This window comes from Megalops cyprinoides, chromosome 1 (genome assembly GCF_013368585.1).
Source record: "Megalops cyprinoides isolate fMegCyp1 chromosome 1, fMegCyp1.pri, whole genome shotgun sequence".
Lineage (NCBI taxonomy): Eukaryota > Metazoa > Chordata > Actinopteri > Elopiformes > Megalopidae > Megalops > Megalops cyprinoides.
The window spans coordinates 44,322,069-44,337,936 of record NC_050583.1 but is presented as its reverse complement, the minus strand read 5'-3'; the positions used below and the strand labels follow the sequence as shown (position 1 = coordinate 44,337,936).

The 15,868-nt window shown below is 41.3% G+C and overlaps 1 protein-coding gene across 2 annotated transcripts in view; it reads right to left on the bottom strand.

The window, feature by feature from the left end:
- itga3b (integrin, alpha 3b) overlaps positions 1-15,868 on the bottom strand; it is a 43,970-nt gene that overhangs the window by 5,391 nt on the left and 22,711 nt on the right. For both annotated transcript variants that reach the window (XM_036550971.1, XM_036550978.1), the window contains exons 2-17: positions 13,068-13,195; positions 10,945-11,027; positions 10,331-10,574; positions 10,089-10,187; positions 9,703-9,907; positions 9,402-9,595; positions 8,088-8,176; positions 7,611-7,747; positions 6,892-6,981; positions 6,446-6,513; positions 6,215-6,351; positions 5,699-5,845; positions 5,224-5,321; positions 3,811-3,979; positions 3,024-3,107; positions 2,796-2,875 (exon numbers count right to left, since the gene is read on the bottom strand). In XM_036550971.1, the coding sequence (XP_036406864.1) occupies positions 2,796-2,875; positions 3,024-3,107; positions 3,811-3,979; positions 5,224-5,321; positions 5,699-5,845; positions 6,215-6,351; positions 6,446-6,513; positions 6,892-6,981; positions 7,611-7,747; positions 8,088-8,176; positions 9,402-9,595; positions 9,703-9,907; positions 10,089-10,187; positions 10,331-10,574; positions 10,945-11,027; positions 13,068-13,195 (2,052 nt within the window). The remainder of the gene's footprint in view (positions 1-2,795; positions 2,876-3,023; positions 3,108-3,810; positions 3,980-5,223; positions 5,322-5,698; positions 5,846-6,214; positions 6,352-6,445; positions 6,514-6,891; positions 6,982-7,610; positions 7,748-8,087; positions 8,177-9,401; positions 9,596-9,702; positions 9,908-10,088; positions 10,188-10,330; positions 10,575-10,944; positions 11,028-13,067; positions 13,196-15,868) is intronic.

Here is a 15,868-nt window from a genome sequence, read left to right as displayed (position 1 = left end):
CTTTCAGTTTGTTACATCCGACTACAATACGTTGCCCCTCACTCACGCCATATCTGATTCAAATATACACCGATGAGCCAAAACATTATGACCACCTGCCAAGGCATGGACTCTACAAGACCCCTGAAGGTGTCCTGTGGTATCTAGCACCAAAACATTAGCAGCAGATCCTTCAGGTCCTGTAAGTTGTGAGGTGGAGTCGCCGTGGATCGAACTTGTTGGTCCAGCACATCCCACAGATGCTCAATCGGATTGAGATCTGGAGAATTTGGAGGCCAGGGCAACACCTTGAACACTTCATCATATTCCTCAAACCATTCCCGAACAATGTGTGCAGTATGGCAGGGTGCATTATCCTGCTGAAAGAGGCCACTGCTATCAGGGAATACCACTGCCATGAAGCGGTGTACCTGGTGTGCAACAATGTTTAGGTAGGTAGCACGTGTCAAATTGATGTCCACATGAATGGCTGGACCCAGGGTTTCCCAGCAGAACATTGCACAGAGCATCACAGTCCCTCCACCGGCTTGCCATCTTCCCACAGCGCATCCTGGTGCCATCAGTTCCCCAGGTAAACGAAGCACATGTACATGGCCATCTATGTGATCTAAAAGAAAACGGGACTCATCGGACCAGACAACCTTCTTCCACTGCACCAAGGTCCAGATCCGACGCTCAGGTACCTATTGTGGACAGGGGTCATCATGGACACTCTGACCGGTCTGCAGCTATGCAGCCCCATACGCAGCAGGGTGCGATGCACTGTATGTTGTGACACATTCCTCCCTTAACAATCATTAAAATTTTCTGTGACTTGTAACACAGTAGTCCTTCTGTCGGTTTGGACCAGACAAGATAGCTTTCGTTGCCCTCGCACATCAATGAGCCTTGGGTGCCCAACACCCTGTCGCCGGGTTTTGGTTTGTCCCTTCTCTAACCACTGTCTGTTCGCTGACCATCTAATCTACCCAGATCTTGACATGTACCCTTGTTTGGAGATGACCAACATTATTCGGTTCACCTGTGAGTGGTCATAATGTTTTGGCTCATCGGTGTATATGGTCAGGTCCAGAATTATTGGCAACCTTGATAAAAATGAAGAAAATATAATAATATAATGCATATAATAACGAATAGATTATTATCTGTGTTGTTTATGTTCAAACATATGTGAGAACTATATACTTTTATTTCAATACATTTGAAAACCATCAAAATTATTGGCACCCCTAACAATTATTGTAAAGTTAAGTTAATCTTAGTCTAAAGCAACTATATTGTGTCATTTCATCACTTCCTGTTTCACTAGGGTATAAAAATGAGGTAAAACATGGAAAATCTCTTTGTCATCCATTACCATGGAAAAAGCCTGTCAATTCAAACAGATGGTGATTGACATTCACAAGTCTGGTAATGGTTACAAAAATACATAAATGGTTAAACATAGCACTGTAAGTGCAATAATAAAAAAATTAAACATATGGAATGGTTGCAAACTTGCCAAGGAAAGAACACAACTGCATGTTGTCCCCATAGATGGTGAGGAAGATGGTGAGGGAGGCAATAAAGAACCCAAGGATCACGGTTCAAGAATTGAATAGTTTGGTTGTATCTTGGGGTCACCACGTCTCAAAAACAACCATAAGATGCCACCTCCATACCGTCAAACCCTTTGGAAGGGTTGCACGAAGAAAGCCCTTACTGAGTACAACAAACAAAACCAAGCACCTGGAGTTTGCCAAAACATCATTGAAATTATGACTGGAAGAGAATGCTATGGTCAGATGAGTCCAAAATTTAAATTTTTACACACCACTGCATGTTTTGTGGCATGTTAAGTAAAAACAAAATCCATGCTGCAATGGCCATCTCAGTGTCCAGACTGAAATCCCATCAAAAACCTGTGGTCTGAACTGAAGAAGGCAGTCCATATGTACAAACCCAAGGATATCAATGACCTTGAAAAGTTCTGCATGGAGGAATGGTCAAAAATCCTTCCAAATGTGCTCTCTAACCTTACCACAAATTATAGGAAAAGACTCAAGGCTGTCATCTTTACCAGTGATGGTTGCACAAAGTATTAAACCATTAAGCTAATAATTGTGACACCTTTTTTTTTTTGGGGGGGGGGGGGGGGTAAATAAATAAAATAAATTTCCTATCTGAAAAATGTAAGACTTCGGTGGTTTCCACTGAATCATTAATAAAGCATTATTTTACACATGTTGGAAAATAAGGTTTATGTCAATAATGGTAAATGTTTATAGTTTACAGCATTTTTTGTGCATATTTATCAAGTGTGCCAATAATTCTGGACCTGGCAGTACTTGGTGTGGCCAATGTCACAATGTCACAATAAATGTTGTAAGAGCGGCCTGGAGCTTGTCCATGAAGTCTTTTAGGCTCTAGCCCATTGGTTCTCATTACTGTTCCTGAGGAATGATTACATATGCTGGTTTCCATTCAAGCTGAGCCCTAAATTGAGGGGGGCAAGTGTCTAGTGAAGCATGCAAAGGAACCTGCAACAATGTACGAAGGTGTAAATAAGTATTGCTGATATAATTAAGGTTGCTGAAGGTTAGTTGTGAAGTTGAGTACAGAAAACCCTGCAAATACTAATCATTTTGTAGATAGAAATTTTTTCTATATGTTTACATACAGAACCTTAAACACGTGCGACCTTTATGTCCCAGAGGCTGTAGAAGAGCACTGAAGCCAGGTGTATTAGATGTTTAAATTGAGGCCACCGAAGACCCTAAATATGGGCACTAAATGTGAGACAGATGATGACTTACGTGAACAGCTGCAACTGAGCCTCAATCTCATGCGTGTACAGACTGATCCCAGTGGTCTCAAATATGATCTGAAATTTCTTCTGTAAGAGAGGAGAGACAGAGAGTGACACCATTACCCACTGGAGTCACAGACTACAGAGCATACCAAGGGTCAAAAAGCACATGATGCCTGGATCGGGATTCAGGCTTGAAAAAATCTGGGGGAGTGGGGGGGGGGGGGTGCCCTACCGCTTCATTGCCACGGAAGGGGTTCCCCAGTTCACACAACAGTTCCCTATTCTCCTCTGCACGGCACTCAATATCCGGGTCATTCTGAAACAATAAGAGAGATCAGTATTAATAACAAAAGGCATGCGTTAGATGCTAAACATCAAGGACAATTTTGCCTCTAAAAATCCAGTATTAATCAGTCAGTTTACAATTCTTTACAGAAACGTCATAACATTTTTACCATCTTTGTCAGGGGTATACCTGGCTGCAGATTTTTGGTGCAAGGAAGCTCCTGTACCAGAAGTTTCCTGGTGGAACTCTTTATCTACAGATGTACACTAGCTCTCCATTCAGTAAGGTTTTCTATACCGCAAGTTGCACCATACAAGAGGAAAGACTTGCAATGTATAAGTAAACAACAAGAAGGAAGCTAGCAAATATTTCCATGTTTTAACTTGCTTTTGGATGCACTTGCTGTTATATCAAAACTGTCTGAACCTGGTGTTTATTGGTTTTGGGTTTGGGTTTTAAGTTTGGGTTTCCTGTTGTCATCACATTTGATGATCTTTATAGCATGAAAAACCTTGGAGAATGAGCAAGCAACTAGGAATTACAGTCAACTGATCTCCACCAGGAAAAAAAAATCTAATACAGACAGGGGTACTGGAGCTTCGGTAACAGTTCCATAGAGGATTTAAATGACAGAATGCATAAAAAAACAGTTTAGGCCTAGGGAAGAAGCTCACATCCCAGCTGCCAGGGGCCTCTAACTCAGCTCAGGAGGGTCATGTGAAAGAGTCCTCACCATAGTGCGTACGCCTGAGTAGCGAAGCGTGGGTGGGACACTGATATTAAGCATGGCCTGGTGGGCGTCCTCAGCCAGTTTCCCAGACTCTGGGAAATTTGTCACGTCCACCTTTAGCATGACCTTCTTCACACTGCTGCTGTACTCCAGGATCTGGTGGCCTTCTCGACTGTGCAAGCACATTCCGATACATTATACCAGATCACACAATGTTACCCAAAAGCACATGCCTTTATATCACATCATCACACAGCACTGTGTTAAAGTTACATTACATTGAAAGACACTATGTCACATTCAGAGCATGTTACTGTTACATCATGTTTGCTGAGGAAACATCCTGAGATACTGAACTGTCAGGTCCAGAATTATTGGCACCCTTGATAAAAATGAAGAAAACAGTTTGCATATAATAAACACAGATAATAATCTATATGTTATGTTCAAACATATGTGAGAACTATATACTTTTATTTCAATACATTTGAAAACCATAGGTGTCAAAATTATTGACACCCCTAACAATTAGTGTAAATAAAATCAAAGTTAAATTGGCAATAAAACTTTAGTTAAGTTAATCTTTGTCTAAAGGAACTATACTGTGTCATTTCATCACTTCCTGTTTCACTAGGGTATAAAAATGAGGTAACGCATGAAAAATCCCATTGTCACCCATCACCTTGGGAATAGCCAAAGAACAGTCAATTCAAAAGAGACAGATGGTAATTGACTTTCACAAGTCTGGTAATGGTTGCAAAAAATACATAAGTGAATAAACATACCACTGTAGGGGCATAAATGAGAAAATTTAAAAGATATGGAATGGTTGCAAACTTGCCAGAGAGAGAACAAAGCTGCACGTTGTCCCCATAGATGGTGAGGAAGATGGTGAGGTAGGCGATAAAGAACCCAAGGAACACGGTTCAAGAATTACAGAGCTTTGTCGCATCTTGGGGTGACGATGTTTCAAAAACAACCATAAGACGCCACCCCCATACCAACAAGCTCTTTGGAAGGGCTGCATGAAGAAAGCCCTTCCTTAGCACAAGAAATACAAAAAAAGTGTCTGGAGTTTGCCAAACATCATTGGAAGTATGACTGGAAGAGAGTACTATGTTCAGATGAGACCAAATCTGAACTTTTTACACACCATAGGCATGTTTGATGGCAAAAGAGGAATGCATACAAGGAGAAGCACCTCATAACTACTGTCAAATATGGGGGTGGGTTGTTCATGTTTTGGGGATGTTTTGCTGCTGTACATGGGCATAATTACACTGTCACACTTGGGAATGGACCCCATAACCACCTTGTCAGCATCTTACTACCTTCAAAATATCACACTAACACACAAATTCTATACTTCAGCAAACAACAGGATCCTGAAAGTTTCTGCCTCATCAGTGGACTCACCGGGGGAAAGGCTTCTGCTGCTCATTGGCAAACTCTGCCTTCAGCTGCAGGTTGCTAGTGCACTTGTTGTCTGCCCCACACTCCTTCTGGAAGTTAATCTGACAGGGAATAAAAGCTCACTAAAGCAACTCCAGATGCTAAATCAAACAGTATGAGACACTCTCTTAAAGTAAGGAGCCATGAATACATAACTGGGGGTCTACAGTATTGGTAAGGTACAACAGTTTATTTCAAGAGACCATTGTTCCCAGACAGACATGATCCTGCAGTTTTCATGCCGCCATAAATCATTACTCACCTATACGTAAGACAGCAACTGAACCAACTTACAAATACAAAAAGTACTGCTGTTGCCATAACTAGGGAGGGTCAACTTCAGGTGTTGAAAGTTATTACTGAGCTTAGGTAATACAGGTTTGTCTGACTAGCCTGGTTCACACAGAATTGACCCTGGATCAGAGGGAGTGTGGCGTACCTCAGCTTTTTCAGAGAGGCTCTGAGGCCCACTCAGCATTGGGAATGCATCCAGATTCTGCAGGGACCTCCGGGCCTTTGGCCTCTGCTCATGCAGAGACACGTTGAGGGAGAAGACTACAGGCTCTAGCTTGTCCCGTACAGGATCCTGTGGGGGGACAAAAGAGTTTCACTTTCACTAAACCCGATGGACACCGCACAGTGGCTTTACTCAATTTCAGCAGTGTAGCCCACAACAGTCTAATCCGCTTTCCATTTTAGCAGGCATCTAAAGTCACACTGACACATTTCAGAGTAACTACAAGTTGCGCTTGCAAGTCAAATAAATATTTCTAAACAAAGGATTTGTTTTAATCAGCATTCACTGAAAAGTGTCTATATGGATGTCTATCTTCTGATCTTTTTGTCTATCTATCTATCACAGTTTTATTTTGGCCTGGTACTTGAACACCAAAGGGATTAGGACTTTATGTTGCCATGTGAATCTAGATCTCAAAAGAAAGAGATGGGCTCATACCACCAGACTGAGCTCCAATTCCTGGCAAGTGGTGGAAGGCATGGACAGGAAACCTGTATAGATATCCTGCTTGTTGCTAAGGAAACGGACTCGGGAGCTGCGCCGATCCCGGTCAGCCTCGACAGTGTACTTCACAGCTAATGGGAAGAGGATGGACAAAATTGAGGAGACAACCAGCGAAAAAACTGGTGACAAACACTGGGTCTTACTGGATCATGTAGAGCCACTCACTGATGTTCTTCTTGAAGTCCTTGTTGCCTGTGCTGAGGGTGTATGAGAAACATACCTTCACTGTCACACTGCAAAACACAGTATTACAAATGAGTTAGGAAACAGGGATTTTGCTATAGCAAATCATTCATTATCTATTTGAAATGAAAAGAATGTATCTGACAAAGCATTTCAAAAGCAAAAGCAATCTGTCCATTTCAGTTAATATGAAAGTGCAGATGTAGAATAGTTATGTATAGTTATGAATAGTAGAATCAGTGTGTGTGATTTTTTTTTTTTCAGAACACACTTCTACTGTTACCCTTCTGGTGCCAACTACATATTTCAAGATCCTAATACTGAACAAGCCTATTACTAAGCATAAGTACATCTGAGTGTAAATCAAATCAAGCAAAGCTGCAACAGCACGTCCTCTGTATCTTCTGATGAAATCAGAGTTTTCTCACCAGGCCTTCTCACCAGGAGGGCAGGTACTGGGGTCCACTATCTTGGGCATCACAGTGAAGCTTTTGGAAAGATGAATGACTGGACGTGCCCTATAAACAGGTAGACCATCAAGTTGGAGGGTTCAATCCATAGTAAAGCCAAGGCTATCATACCGTGCACTTTAAGCATGCATAGATATTGGCTCAACAGACAAACAAGAGATAATGAAACAGTGAAAGATCACATTCAAACAGCAGTCTGGGGGTCAGCTGATACATTGCTATATAAGTTCCAGCACAGCCTCAAACACCCTGCTGTATTCTTTCACCATATGAGAACCTCCAATGTGCTCCAAAATCCCCCATTTCATTTTGTAGTGCTGGCAAAAATTTCTTCAAATAAGGTACAATAACATTATGAGAACATTATGGGTTTATTATCTCAGCAAGATTTGAATTATTATCTAACGCTGTATGGGTTTGAATTATTATTTATGAACACTTTAAGACTGATGATTAAGCCACCAAGGATAAAGGCTTTTACACCTACAGAAGGCTAGTATAGAGAGTCAGACAACAGATACACCCTTAAAAGTGGGAGGTGAAACACTGACATTTTCAGTATCTTTCATGTCATTATGTTCATTACTGTGGTTCTGTGGCTTCTCATCTCCACCTCACCACAGAGTTCAGACATAAACGAATTATTGTGACACCATGTACCCTCCGAACACTCTCACCTCAGCAGGACAATACTGTCATCCAGGGAGCCCACCAAGACATCTGGGTAGCTGTTGTCATCCATATCCATGCCACCATTAATGGAGTACCCAAACGTCTGGAACCTGCCTTTGCCCACCTCATTTCCCTCAATGACCTACCAAAACAAAGAGTACTCAAAACAGACATACAAACAGCCAGTTTCGTCATAGGTTTTATGGAACCAAACAGCAAATGCAGCTTTTTGTCCATTCAACAACTATGAGAAATGCCTGGCAGTGTGGGGGGATAGCTGACAAATTTCAGCTGATGACATCCCTGAAACAATGAAAAACAATCAAGCTAATACCTCCTTTGAGAATTGTCACTAATTTTCCAACTGGTTTATATGGAGGGAACATTACTAGGCAATGTCCACATAAAAACTTGCTGAGGGGTACAAATAAAGACATCTAACAGTCATACACTGTCACCCTGACACTGGTGATGTCTGTTACCTGACTGGGCTCTTGGGAGATGCCCTTCTTACTGCCCATCCAGATGAATACCTTCCCTGAGCCATGAAATGGGGCTCCTACTGCAAAGTCTGGGAATGAGACAGGACACAGGTGTCAGGCACAAGAAACACCTATGATGGACATGAGTCATTAACCATTAAATAAACCTTAATGTACCACCAAAATGAAGAAACTGTGGCTCAAAAAACAATGTCAGTAATTAGCGATAAGATGTTTTTTTTACTTCTCTGAGTCCTTGTAAACAAAACAGGAGGCAAAAGAGTAAAATCAGGGGGCAAATAGAGATGCATTATTCATGAACCTACATCGAATTGTCTACTGACACACAGCATATGTTGTCCATCGGTCTGTCTGTAGTGTAGAATTCACGCGTTAACTTGTATATAGTTCTTCCTCCATTCAAAAATAGTTTAACTCCACATGCAAAGTAAGCTTGCAGTGGCTTCAACTTATAGCACGTCACCTTTTTATGAGCTGCTGATACAACAGAAGCAGAAGTTTTCTACTTACAATGACCAAAAGCAACCATTTATCGTCAGGCAACAACATACTTATGCTAAGCTACATCCTCTTCTCATGAGTATTTTGTGGACTGTTTGGAAACAATGGTCAAGATTCACTATTTATGCATACAAATGATTTTGTGCACAGAGTGTGTGTACAATCAATCTGACAAACATCTGCAAGTTCATCATTTTGCTCTTAGCTGGAAAATATTCTTACCTAAATGAATCTTACAACCACTCTAGACCACCTGTACCACATACTGTACATACATAATTCACATAACTGCATGTACATGGAAGATTATGTGTTTTTTTGCTATTCTGATAAAATAGTACAACTACCAAATTTTTGTATTTGTTATAAACTTTTCAGTTTGGGTTATTTGTAGAAATCTTTAAATTTTAAGTAAAAGGTAAATGCATGCCAAAATTTAGCTGTAGAACTATAGGCAGCATTAATAAAACTTAAATTAAACTAAAAAGCAGTGTTTCATTGCCTTGATGAAGACATGTTGCAAGGGACTTCTCTTTAAATATAAGTATAAAAAGTATGTGCATTGCCCTTTTTCTTTGAATCTTGCAAGAAGAAAGATGACTCTAGCAATACTATGGCTGTAAAAAAGAACATCACTGTCATAGCTTTTACTTCAGCCTTCAGCACAGGGAGGGCTTCTCCAGAGCCTTCTGAAGACAAGACTCTTGAGACCTTGCCTCTTTGGACAAAGAAGAAAAATTCTAGTTCAGTGAGGAGGGCCTCCACAATGACAGGGACCATGAGGTGGTTTACCTTGGAAGCCATCTTGGTTGACATCCCCGATGGCGGCCACTGCCAAACCGAATGCTGAGCCCCTGAAGCCCTTAAGCACTAGGGTGGCAGTCTCCTGGAAGGACCCGTTCTCGTTCATGAACACATGAACTGCCCCACCCTCCTCCTTCTTGCGGTCGAAATAGAATGGGGCTCCCACAATCAGGTCATTCCAGCTGTGGCATAAACCATACACACGCACATACACAGACTGTTAGCGATTACTGTAAGCACTACATCTGCAATTAGAAAGGTCACAATGCTGTGGGTAATGGTGACTTACTCATCATTGTTGAGATCGGTGACAGCAAGACAGCTCCCGAAGTAGGAGCCCACCTGTTCCCCAGAGAGGGTGATGATAGACTTTAGGTCTGTGTCTCTTTTCTCTCCAATAGTGACAGAGCCTTTGGACTCCTCCCGGGGAGACCCTGTCACCACGGTGTAGTCATCCCTACTTAGGAGTTTCCTCTCCTCCAACACAGAGTAACCTGTGATGAGCAACACATGCTGTAACACTCAGTATAATGTTGTAACATGTCAGTTATTCGCTGTAGCACACAGGCTGTAACACACTCAGTAGAGCATGTGTCTTATGTCCCAATGTCTTATGGGCTCAACCACAGACAGCATTGCACGGTACATAATCAGTGTAATGCAGGTGCAATGTACCCATGTAGCTGTAACGTTTGTCCAGCTGGCCAAAGCTTTTGACATTGGAGTCCCAGGAATTTCCCGGGGTGGGATCCCTCCATGTGACATGGACATTGCCTGGGAACAAAAAAGAAATTGCGTTGGAAAACAACCTGAGATGCTCAGGATACCAGCCGTAACAATCAGAGCATCGGCACAGAATATTTATCGGGGCTGATCTGAGCTATGTTCCGATGTAGAGGCCTGCTCAGACCACTCACCTTGCCACACAAAGCTGCCTGGGGAGCCAGTGTAGACATCTGTCTCGGTCATGCCAGCTGACATGCCCATGTTGCACATCCCCTCCTGCTCCATGTCGAAGTTTGGGTTGCAGGCCTCGTAGCTGTAGGTTTGCCAGTCGTCATCGGAGTCATATGAAAGGTCGTTCCCCCGCACGTAGCACTTTCCGATCATCCGCCGCTGCTCCTCCGTGCCCCCCTTTACCACATAGCGGTGTCCACAGGCCTGGGTGACAAGGGGAGTGACAATACACTGAGTTAGCCACATGAACTCCATTACCACCCTGAACACCTCTGTCTGTGTGAGGCATCAGCGTCTACCTCAGACATGGGAGAAACACCTGATGTGCAAAAGTACGCTTTCAGCATCGGGAACAGCGTCACCATGCTCAAATATATGACCATTAAAACATTGCTGCAACTCTACAAGAATGTTTATTTAAATGTTGCCCAAGGCAATTCTCCCATAAAGCACAAACTGTATTATTCATCAGAGTGACATATAGACACCAGTAAGGGCTATTTGCAGTAATCATCACAACAAGTAACCACTGCACAGCCCAATCAGGGTATCAGAAAGGATAGAGGAAACTCACCAGAACCCGTCCCCCTGGCTGCTCTCTCTGACTGGCCACACTCACCCCAAGCCACATCCCTTCCACCATCTCATTGGACTCCACTACAGGGTGGGAGGGGACACAGTATATCACATGACCACAGTGCCACCAGTCACCGTTAAATGCACTTGGCCAAATGAAAATGGAAATCAATGCTGGATTACAGTGCAGTCTCATGTCAATAACAATGACACCAGAATAAATACACCGCTGCAGTCCCAACAAACAATTAAGTTAGCAATGGGAACATTAAAAATTAAACTTTTTAAACAGCAAAAACAGAACATCAAACTACCAAGAACAAAAAAATTAATGAGGTTGCTTTTGTTCTGCAAGATGGCTGACTATTCAAAGCATCTGTGTGTATGTGTTTTTGTGTGTGTGTGTGTGTGTGTGTGTGTGTGTGTACCAGCTTAGCTGATGACAAATTAGGTAAGGAAATTCAAAAAGAAAATTGACAAAAAGCATTTAGGTTGGCATCCAAACACTTATAATTTGGACCTCTACAGGCCATTGACCTGATGTTGGTGGGGGCACACTTTTTTATAAAAATAAACAAAACTCAAAATGATAATACTGTATATCATAATATAATACAACAAGATGCTCTAATTAATTTAAGTACATACTAAATGCTAAATACAATATTAATTACTGATACTGAGAACAGCACAATGTGTAATTCAATTTTGTGAGTGGTGGTGAAATGGCACTACTCTATTTGGTCTGTCATTTTATTGCAATTTTCTTTTATTGCATGGTCATATATATATATACATATATATATATATATATATATATATATATATATATATATATATATATATATATATATATATATATATACACACACACACACACACACACACACACACACATAACATATCAAGTCATATCTGTTTTTGAGAAACACATGAAATTCTACTCAGGCCTCAAAATGTGCAAACCTCAAAAATAAACTTAAATTAGACAATAACCCCACGTAGAAAAAAAAGAGGTCAGACTGACAGTCAGTGTCTTTGACTGGATTATATCCTGTTGCCTGCCTGAGGAAAGAAATCTATAGATTAGAGAGGGATACCTCAAGGCATCTCTTCCCAATAACATGTCCCTCTGAGATAATATTAAACTAAGACCTCCAGGGAACAACTAAACATGACTAAGCTGAGGGATGGATAAGGTAATCTTGTTGGGTCATGAGAGCTTCACAGATTGACGGACTCCAAGAATCTGCTGTTTAGGGTTTTTATGTGGCTTGCTGCCATTGCATTTGTGGGTGCACAAATATGCCACCTTTTATTAATCAATACACTTAGTGAATGGGAGAAATTAATATATTAAATTAAGGGTCATGGAGGGGCAAAGACATTTTAATTTTAAAGTTCCAAGTAATGGAAAGATGCTCTACTAAAGCAACTGGCCATTACTTAATTAGGTAGAACAGGCCTCTCATCAAGAAGCTTCACCTCATCGGCTTTGGACTGATAATACTGTACAGAAAACATGCTGACGCCAGCAAGTGTCTTGCAGTTGCAGTGCAATCAGATTCTTAGACACTATTTTGGAGAGCTTTTTACCTTACACAACTCTTAAAAAAACATCATAGACCCAACGTATTTGGCAAAGACCAACATGCGCATAGGGTAAGACTGCAGCAATCAAGTGACTGACTGCAACATTTTCATCATTTTCCATAGCTAACACAAACACATAGCCATAGGTAAAAGGGTTTCACAATGTTCACTGAAGCAAAGGTAAGATGGCTATAGCAAAGACAGGGTAATTTGTTATGTTTGTATGTTATGAGAAAACAATATATGTTATAGCTAAAGTTGCTTAAATGTTACCACTTGTGTGCTAGCTGGCTATATCAGGTACAATCAGCAAACACTATAAGCAAAGCAAGTGAGTCATTCTACTTTGGAAGATCTCTCACTACCTAGACTGAGAGTCACTGAGGACAGCCACAATAATCTTTTTGGTCTGCCATTTCGAACATCATTACAACATGATGTCATATACACACCGTCTTAAAGCCATGTGAGTAAGAATTTTAATTTCTGAGCCCAGGCAGATATAGTGGGAAGAGAGGGGATGCCTACTTGAGCTAACCAGGTCCATCCTGGTGCAGTCAGAGGGGTCAGTGGTGATTGGGCAGGAATAGACGGCTCCTGTCTCGTTAACCTGCAGTTGCGGCACTGCCTTCTCCTTAGGTGCTCCTGCCAGGATCCTGAAAATACAATGATACATTTACAGTTCAATTAAAATACAATTCATTGGTCATCTAAATCAAGGCCTTTATATCAAGGTGACTGTCTACAGTTTAACAGTAGTGACTCTGCTGGGCAGAGGGTGCAATGCTTTACCCAACATTTCCCACTAAGAAATTAATTTAAATATTGTAAAAAAAATAAATAAATAAATAAATAACAATAACAAAAGCAGAGTCACGTTATAAGTACAGGCCCTGCTTTTACAACCCATCTTCACAGAGACCCCTGAGGTGATATTTTAAAGACCCACCAGAATATGCTGGCCAGGGTAGACTAACCCCTAGATCAAATGTATAACTCCCTTACTGTCATTCAAAATTGGATCTGTGCTGTTGGTGTGCCCAGTGCAACTTTACAAAGTGACACGTTTTCAGTCAACAAAGCACTGGCAGAGAGATCAAGATTGAAGGTACTGCCACATATACTACAACAAATGTAGTCAATGATCAAATATCCATGGGGGTTTGTGTATATGGGCATTACCCACTGAAACCTTGGATTGAAGAGCATGGAAGTGACATGAAAAGTGGTGATTTCAAAAATTCAGTTGCTGCAAGTTTTTTCCTCAGAAAACATAACAGCTCTCCTTTGAGATATATTGGCATCGAACATGTGAGAACATGTGTAAAGGCCTCAGAGAGGCACTGTCACTCACACAGTCAGGGGGTAAATATTCTAGGTTATACACCTAAAGGCCTCAATGAGGAGTCTTTCTGTCACCCAGTGTCATAATTGGCATATTTTGAGTATATTATAACAAATACAGTTTTGTTCTTGACAAGAGATGTCACCTGTATATAGTCATTCAAATGTTCCAGTTGGACCAAAAACATCTATTTTTTATTAACATAAACAATTCAATGGGTATTGCATTTGTAATTAATTCAAAATTCTGTAAACAGTTAATTTAGTGTGTATACTATCTTTGTGCATATGTGCGAAATTTCAGTTGTGGCAAGTTTTTGTTTCTTTATTATTTTTTTAGGACAACTTTCTTCCAAACAACAAATCTTTTTGTGTTCTGTTTGATAGTAATGTTTTACAGACTTCTCTCATGGCTAGACCCTGTAGTTTCAAAATATTGAAGACTTTTGTGTATTTCCAATAATAATAATTATCCAAGATGAAACATGTGATAATCATTAATCATGTCATTTATTATAATATTTTAATGATTAGTTTCCAATTTCAAGTCTCATGTGTATGAACAATATCTATACAGGCAGCTCTGCCTTGGATGCATGCATCCAACATCTGGATGTGTGTGTGTGTTCTCTACTTGTCTACTTGGCTTCACATTAAGAACATGAATCAAATTGCTGTGACAAAACCACATTTCCTGCAACTAATGCTACTTTTTCCTGTACGCCAGACATTAACATGAGCGGCACAACGGACTAAAGTTTTCACCCTTCAAGCTAAAAATATTCTCGACTGTGATAGTTATAGGTGTAATAGGTGCTAGCTCAAGGCACTGTTTTTTGTATCTATGCAGCTGACACATACAGTATATCAATTGCAAAGAAATGAGTGACACTGAGTATGGGGGAGAGATAATGCGAAAAGGAGAAAAAGGGCACATACAACAGACCCAGGACTCATAACCCAAAGGTTGCCAGTTTGACTCCCAGGTGGGGTACTGTTTTTGTACCTTGGGCAAGGTGCTTTACCCAAATTGCCTCATTAATGATTCAGCTGGTTAAATGGATAACATGTAAAAACTGTAAGCGATGTAAGTTACTCTGGATAAGGAGGTACTAATGTAATAAAATGGAAAGGATAAAGCAGAAGGGAAAGCTGAAGCTGAGTCAGGCCATCAGTTACATTCTGGGTCTTACTTTCACCCCCTCCTCCCATCTCAACACCTCATCCACTCACATAACTTGCACAACTACCAATCAGGTTTGGGCTGAGCAGGAACGGGGAAGTGGAAAAGGTAAATGAGCCCTGATGTGTCTGGACTTGACAGCAGATGAAAGAGGAGCTGCAGAGTCCATGTTTCCCTTTCCCCTGCTCAACCTTTTTGTCAGCACCTCTGCGAAAAGCAGGCTTTGAAGTGCACAGGGAGCTCTGGAGGCAACCCCATTCCATACCACTGTCAGAGCAACATGGACGCCAGCTCGGATCAGTCAAGATTGAGATAACTACATCTCACTCTTTTTTTGCAGGAGGAAATCACAGGGTATAAAGGCTTTAAAGGTAAAAGTTGCTCATCTTGCCACATGGCCTGTGTTGGCTCAAACACGACAGACAGTAATTATAGGGCACGGCTGAGTGAACGCACTACTGATGGCATCATTCCACCAAGACAGGATGCTGCAGCACACTGCCCTGGGGCAGTGAAATACCTGGCTCCACGTGACAGCATGGTGGAGGCCAGGTAATATCACCAAAAAGAGCTAGACTGTTTTGGAGCCCTGGGGACAGGTGCTCTTGTAGCAGGTGTGACCTTCCACAGGAATGAGCCAGATAGGCATCCCAGTCTCACTGTAGACATGCAGGCAGACATGCCAATACCAGCTTCATATCTCACCTCACATTAAGTCAACATGGACCTGGGGAATGAGATGCAAGATAATCAGCTACAGATTACATTGAACACATTGTTTTGTCATAGACAAACTCCTATC